The sequence below is a fragment of the Delphinus delphis genome, chromosome 8, assembly GCF_949987515.2.
Source record: "Delphinus delphis chromosome 8, mDelDel1.2, whole genome shotgun sequence".
Lineage (NCBI taxonomy): Eukaryota > Metazoa > Chordata > Mammalia > Artiodactyla > Delphinidae > Delphinus > Delphinus delphis.
Window position 1 is genome coordinate 2806144 of NC_082690.1, and position 6725 is coordinate 2812868.

The window sequence follows — 6725 nt, forward strand, 5'->3', positions numbered from 1 at the left end:
ATTATTTTTTGTGATTTGAATCACTTGTGTAAACAAAATAGACACAAAAGTAAAGCGTCCTTGTTGAGAGTTGTGCTCCTCCATCTTTGATGTTTTCTGGGCGGACAGGCCCTTTCTCCCCATTTGTAAGAGGAAGAATAAGAAATGCTGTGGCGTGGTTTGAACGAATGTCTAGAGGGCCCAGGTTATTTTGTTACAAATGTATTCTTTTGACTATAAAATCTCTTTCTGCTTCAGCAGTGCTCAAGAGTGGGTGACCAGCCATAAGCCTCCCTTACCCTCCATAATTTCTATCTTTGATTCAGTAACTTCCCTCTTGTATCTTTCTCAGGCTCATATCCTGACTGCCCACCTCCCACCTCCATTTCTGAGCTGTGGCCATCACTAATGTGGACACTTCCTCACCTTTCTTTTCTACACTCTGACCCTGGGGATTAAAGGAGGTCATTGTCACATCATCATTGGCCAGCCAATCAGGTGGGCACCTCCCTCCAAGGACCTCCTTGTGCCAGAGGAGTTCTCAGCCTGCTTCAGTGGAAGGAGGGAGCCACGAAGGAGGCCTGGCGTAAGTCCAAAGATGATAATTACAACATGGATTGTGTACATTCTCGCCCGGAAAGGGGCCGGGTTCCCCTTCCCACCGAAAGTCAGTTCGGTAAGTGGGGCTGGTGGTAGCCACGTGGAAAGTGTGTCAGGTATCGTTTCCCCTCTGAGCCCCTGCTGCACTTCTGGAGAGAAGATCTCACAGTGCTAACTGTGGATAATGGAGGAGGGGCTGGGTCTCTCTGTATTCTGAGGGCATCGACTTACCACTTTGTTGCAGGACGTGGAAGTTGTGGAGAGCGAGGCTGTGTCTGTAGTACAGCATTGGTTGAAAAAGGTGAGTGAGATTCCTCTGGGACTCAGGGTACCACAGATTGTAGAGAGCTGACCTCAGTGGGTGCAGGGAGCTGGACTCCCTCCCCCTACAACCAGGAAACCCAAGCTCATTGCCCACCAGCCTGCCTAGAGCCGTGTCTGATTCACCACATGTCCAGAAGGACCTGGGCTGTCCCCTCGCCAGAGATGGGCTGGCGTCACCACCAGCCCCGCCCTGCTTCTCAGGCACACAGGAGGGGAGGGGGTTTCAGATGCGTGGCCCCACTGCAGGGTGTCTCAGGAGGACCTTGGGCCCATGACTTACTGAGTCCCTGGAATTCCACAGGAAGGTAGCAGTAGACGAGCTAATAGCAGGAACTGTGCGATACGGCGTGTTTGTGTGGGCACGCATGTGTGTGTTGTGATGGGGAAGAAGAAACAGGAAAAGGAAGAGGAGGGAGAATTGGGGCCAGATAGAGTGACACTTTCTGAGGGAAATTGCTTGTCTTTCAGACTGAAGAAGAGGCTTCCCAGGACATAAAGGAGAAGATGTCCACCAACTGCCCTCCCACGCATGGCCAAGATGTACATGTGACCAGAGACGAGGTAATGGAACCTTTGAGCCGCCCATCCTGGGGAGGGGGCAAGGGGAGGGAAAGGGGGAGGTGGGTCCTACCGCAAAGGGTCCTGGGCAAGTGGGCAGAGCTTGTCCAGGCTGGGCTCCACCCTGGCCGTGGGGTCCTTGCTGGGCAGTAACCACTGGACTCCACCCGGATTTCCTAGGTGAAGCACCACCTCTCAAAGTCTGGTTTGTTAACAAACCAGAGTCAGGAGGTCCTGGAGGAAAGAACAAGAATCCAGTTCATAAGATGGAGGTAAAGCATCTCATCTGCCCCAAGCTCGGCACGCTGTGGGGAGGGGGAAGCAGAGAAAGCACAAGCCCCCCTCTTTGGGATTACTGGCCAACACAAACCCTCGGCCCTCCTTCTCTAGAGACGTTGACTCCTTTGAGTTTTTCAGCCTTACTTTGGGGTCTCTTCTTTTTTTGTCTGCGTTGAATCTTCGTTGCGGTGCGCGGGCTTCTCATTTCTCATTGCGGTGGCTTCTCTTGTTGCGGAGCACGGGCTCTAGGCATGGAGGCTTCAGTAGTTGTGGCACCCAGGCTCAGTAGTTACGGCTCGCGGGCTCTAGAGCGCAGGCTCAGTAGTTGTGGCACATGGGTTCAGTTGCTCCGCGGCATGTGGGATCTTCCCAGACCAGGGCTCGAACCCGCGCTGCCAGGGAAGCCCTTACTTTGGGGTCTTAAGGGAATATTTTTGCTATCTTGAAAGCCCAGCTCATTGCTAAATTTTAAAATGACTAGAGGGGTTGGAAAACTGGGCTTGCTTACCATTTCTTAAATGCTTCTGAATAAATTTCAGATTTCTGTTGTTTTTGCACTTGATTTGTCCAGAAGTGGCTGCACTTTAAAGAGACCTACTAGAGAATGGACTTGAGGATGTGGGGAGGGGGAAGGGTAGGCTGTGACAAAGTGAGAGAGTGGCATGGACATATATACACTACCAAATGTAGAATAGATAGCTAGTGGGAAGCAGCCGCATAGCACAGGGAGATCAGCTTGGTGCTTTGTGACCACCTAGAGGGGTGGGATAGGGAGGGTGGGAGGGAGGGAGACGCAAGAGGGAAGAGATATGGGAACATATATATATGTATAACTGATTCACTTTGTTGTAAAGCAGAAACTAACACACCATTGTAAAGCAATTATACTCCAATAAAGATGTTAAAAAAAAAATAGGCTCATAAAGTGCAAAAGCCAAAGCCCTCGTTTGGGAGGAGGTGAGAGGAGGTTTCTCAGCCCTGAGGCTAGAATTCTGTGCTCCACAGTAGCTGCTTTGTCAGCCCCAGCCTGCACAGACCATCTACACCGCCACCACCTTTCCTGGCTCTGAAGAGCAAGACTCCAGGCAGGGGAGCTGGGCCTGGAACCTGGCTCACTGCCTCGGCACACGCTTCCCTGCCTCCTTCTGGGATGGTCTCTTTTCCCAGTAGAGTCATTGTGGGATTCCACTGGGCTTCCCCCCGCTGTGAAGGAGCCCTCTCTCATCTCTGGACTTGACTTCCTTTCTGTGCCCCCATCGCCAGCTTTGCTGTCTCCTATCAAGGAAGATATGTTTCTCAAGAAATTTGTTTTTGCTTCAGGATGTACAGTTTTCCTGTGTTTACCCCTTCCAGTGGCATTAGCATTTTAAAAGAGGATTCAAATGCTCAAGAATTGCATAAGAGGAATGGTCTAATTTGAGGCCTCCCTGGGAAAGGGTTTTTTTGGATGGAAGCCGGCCAAGGTCGCCCAAATCATGAACATTGGTGACTGTCCCCCGTCCACCACCCTGCATGTGGGAGGCTTGTCCTCCCCTGACCTGGCCACGCTACCTGCTCTAGCTGTTGCAGTTCCTTGGTTTGGACAATCTGAACATCATCCTCTGGTATTTTTTAGAGCTTGGCTGTGTAGCATAAGTAGGTTACAGCTTTGGAGACACGGGACAGAAATCAGTCAATTTTCTGCATACAAGTTCTCCACTCTGGATATTCTGTGGAGATTTTAAACCAATAAACTCAGCCTGCTTCTCCCTCCGATCCACTGATTTTGGCATCTTCCTATTAGTTTCGTTAAGTACGTAGTCAGGGTTGCATACCCCTTTATTAAGCACCACTGAATGCTCATTTATATGGTAGATGTGTACTGGCCACCTGATGTTTGCTAGGGCCTCTGGAAGAGAGAACAACATAAACCAAGTTCCCCATTTGAAAGGATACAAGTGACCTGCGTGGAGAAGCATGTGAGCACTGAAGGACATGTTGGGGACACCAGTAGGAGGGCACAGTAGGGGGCCGGGCTGCAGAGGTTCTCGGCTTTGCTGCCTAGGCTTCAGAAGTGTTCCTAGCAGGACGTTCACCTGGGCTGACCCGTGTCTGGGCAGGGACTGGACACACAGAAGCCCGAGCCAGGTAGGGCCTTCCACACGGGCAGGAGCCTGGCACCTTGGCCCACCCCGTCCAGCCTCTGTGTCCCCTTCTTCTCGGAGGCATCCCCCTGTCCCCTCAGGCCCTCTGTCCTTTCTTCTCTCTCTCTTTGGGCACTGACCAGCTCCATTTTATATGAGCCATATTCCGGAGCACGTTTGGGCTGCGGGTCCTCATAGGCGGTATCAAAGCTGAATTCACAGGGAAAACCCCAAAGCACCTACAGCAAGGCATTACCCAGAAGGCACTGTCAAGCATGGGGTGGTCCGGTGGGCACAAGAATGGTGGTCCAGTGGGCAGGCTGCTTTTCCTGGAGTGGAGGGTTTGTGAGGGTTTGTTGGGGTGTGGAGTTGGGAAGGGCATGAAGTGGACTGTGGTGAGGAAGGCAAGTCCAGAACAGTGAAATTAAAAACAGCAGCAAAGAGGAGCCTGCAGCTTCTTTGTGACAGAATGTTCTAGAAGGATCTCTAAATCATAGTGACTGTGGCACAATGCTGATGATAGAGAGCTGGTGACGAAGCTGGAGAGGAATTCAGACTCACTCTGTAACTCTAGCAAAGGCGCATAACCTCTCTGTCTCCTTGACTCTCCTTAGGACCATTTGCTACCTGCCCAGGATCATTGGGGGGCTCAGGCGTACTTGGTTAGTAAAAAGAACGCTTTGTGTTACTGATACAAGGAGGGTGAAGGTGCAGCTCAAAAGCTCATGGTGACAGGGTCAGAGCTATGGTCCCCCGTGGTTCCAACCCTGGAGGTTCCACGGTGACTGGTTAGAAGAGAAGGAACCCGGGAACCCCAACGTCTGATGGTGTTTTGCAGCCGTACCCGTATCTTTCAAGTGCCAAGCGAGGTGAGAAATGATGCCATGCGAGAACGGATAGAGCAGGTGAGACGAAGGTAAGTGTTTGAGAGGAGTTGATTTGTGTCCTAACTGGGGGCAGGTGGGTGGAGCGCTGCTGGCCTCTCCGTGGGTCTCCCTTAGCTCCAGCCCTGGGCCCGGCCAAGCCAGGGGCCCTTCTGGGCTGAGCGCCTCTTCCCGGGACTCAGCTCCTGGGCCAAGGCTCGGGCTGCCGGCCCACCCGGCCCTGTGCGACGGTCTGGGTGTGTGCGTTCGGGGGGGCTCTGCCACCCTGTGGTCTCCCCACTGCCTCTCCTCTCCTCTCCTCTGTCCCCTGCAGCGTATGCCATCTTACGGATGAGGCATCTCAGGAGCTTCACAAGACAAATTCCTACTCAGACTGCTGAGAGCAGCAGGTGAGAGGGCTGACAGGTGAGGGGCCGGGCCGAGAGGACGGCCTCCCTGGGCAGGGAGCCGGCGCACTGGGTGGCGCTTGAGAATACCAGCAAGGGGCCTGCACCTGGGCCACTGGGGGTCGGGGAGCAGGCAGCTGCCTGAGGCTCCTGCCACGCCTCTTAGATTTCCAGAAGGACTTGGAGTCAAGGTCAGGTTTGCGTCTCTGAGTCTTCACTGTGGGGTCGCAGACCAGTGCTTCTCAGTTGTCCACGGGCCCCGGGGTCTCAGGGGCTGGGCGGTCGAGGCTGTGGTGGGACGTGCAGCTCTGGTCTGGGTGTAGCTGCTGCTGGTCTGCTGACCCCTCTCTGAGTCACAGGGTCACACAGCACTGGGGTGGGAGCGAGGGCGCACAGGTTTTGGCCCAGCCCCCGATCAGGGCTGTGACCTTGGCTCGTGTGGCCTCTCGGCCTGCACACGGCACCAGCGGTCATGGCAGCGGCTGTTCGTGCTGCTCTGGAAGGTGGCGTGGTGGCGTGCCAAGGCCAGGAGTTGCCTCTCCAGGAGGTACCTGTCCGGGAAAGGTTGCTGCACCCCTGCCACGCAGTAGAGACCATGCTGATCATCGTGGCGGCTGATGGGGGGGCCACCAGCATGCTTAGAGGAGGGCCGTGGAGGTGTATGCTAGCAGTTATTGAGCGCTTACTGTATGCCAGCTCTGCACAAGACACTTTGCCCAGGTTTCTCATCTGACCCAAATGACTGTAAGAGGAGGGTGTGGTGGTGCAGCTGTACTCACAGTACAGGTTAGGCCACCCTGGGGAGCAGGTGATGGCTTTCTTCCAGCTCCAGCGTGGGCGATTGCTTCATGCCCTGGTGCCTGTTTCCTGACTTCAGGACGTTGCCTTGTGGACCATGGGGTCCAGCACGTGGCAAGCGCCGTGTCAGTGGTTTGCTAACGTCAGCAGGGACGAGGAGTCGGGGGTGCCTTCGGGCACCTCTGTGTTTGAAGGTGCAGAGCCAGGCTCCCGCACCAGCTCTGCCTGACACACCACCCCTCCTCCTCGTGGGTCTTCCCACTCCTGCATCCTGCTCTGTGAATGTCGAGAGCAGCGGGCTTAAGGAGGCATTGCCAGCCCTGCCTGTCAGGCTTCGCACATTTCCGTGATGCGCCCCTGGGCATTTCCCTGCCTCCCAGGTTGATGCCCTTCAGGGTCAAGGAGCTGCCTGTGTCGGAAGGATGTCCAACCCCCCTTGACCTGAGGAGCGACCACACCTGGGCAGAGAGAATCCAGTGGGTGAACCCTTCCTTGTGACAGTGGCAGCACTGGAGTCTTCTTGCTGAACTGCTGATAAAGAGATGCTCTATTTAACCACCATCCCAGCCTCTGGTGTGAGTGCTTTGCCATCATTCATTCATTGGACCCTGAGCACGTCACGGGCTTGCCTCTGGGGACACAGGCTCTCAGCCTTGCGGGGAGACAGCTGACAGGCCCCTACCATTGTGTGAAGCAGGCTAGCTGGGGCTCCTGGGGTGTTAGGGGCAGGGCTGTGCTGGGGCAGGAGGACTTCCTGGGGAAGGTGTGGCATGTCTATTTCACTCAAGTATTTT

The 6725-nt window shown here is 54.4% G+C and overlaps 1 protein-coding gene across 1 annotated transcript; it reads left to right on the plus strand.

The window, feature by feature from the left end:
• Positions 1-577: 577 nt before the first annotated feature.
• SPATA19 (spermatogenesis associated 19) lies at positions 578-5127 on the plus strand. Its single transcript, XM_060017092.1, has 6 exons — positions 578-655; positions 824-880; positions 1372-1464; positions 1642-1733; positions 4702-4779; positions 5061-5127. Exons 1-6 carry the CDS (start codon positions 578-580, stop codon positions 5125-5127), a joined length of 465 nt encoding a protein of 154 aa, XP_059873075.1.
• Positions 5128-6725: the final 1598 nt, after the last annotated feature.

Excerpts from the sequence above, each read along its gene's own strand:
- SPATA19 (XM_060017092.1), top strand. The coding sequence starts at position 578 with ATGATAATTACAACATGGATTGTGTACATTCTCGCCCGGAAAGGGGCC. Across the intron at positions 656-823 it reads TCCCACCGAAAGTCAGTTCG|GACGTGGAAGTTGTGGAGAG; the intron begins GTAAGTGGGGCT and ends ACTTTGTTGCAG. Across the intron at positions 1,734-4,701 it reads ATCCAGTTCATAAGATGGAG|CCGTACCCGTATCTTTCAAG; the intron begins GTAAAGCATCTC and ends GGTGTTTTGCAG.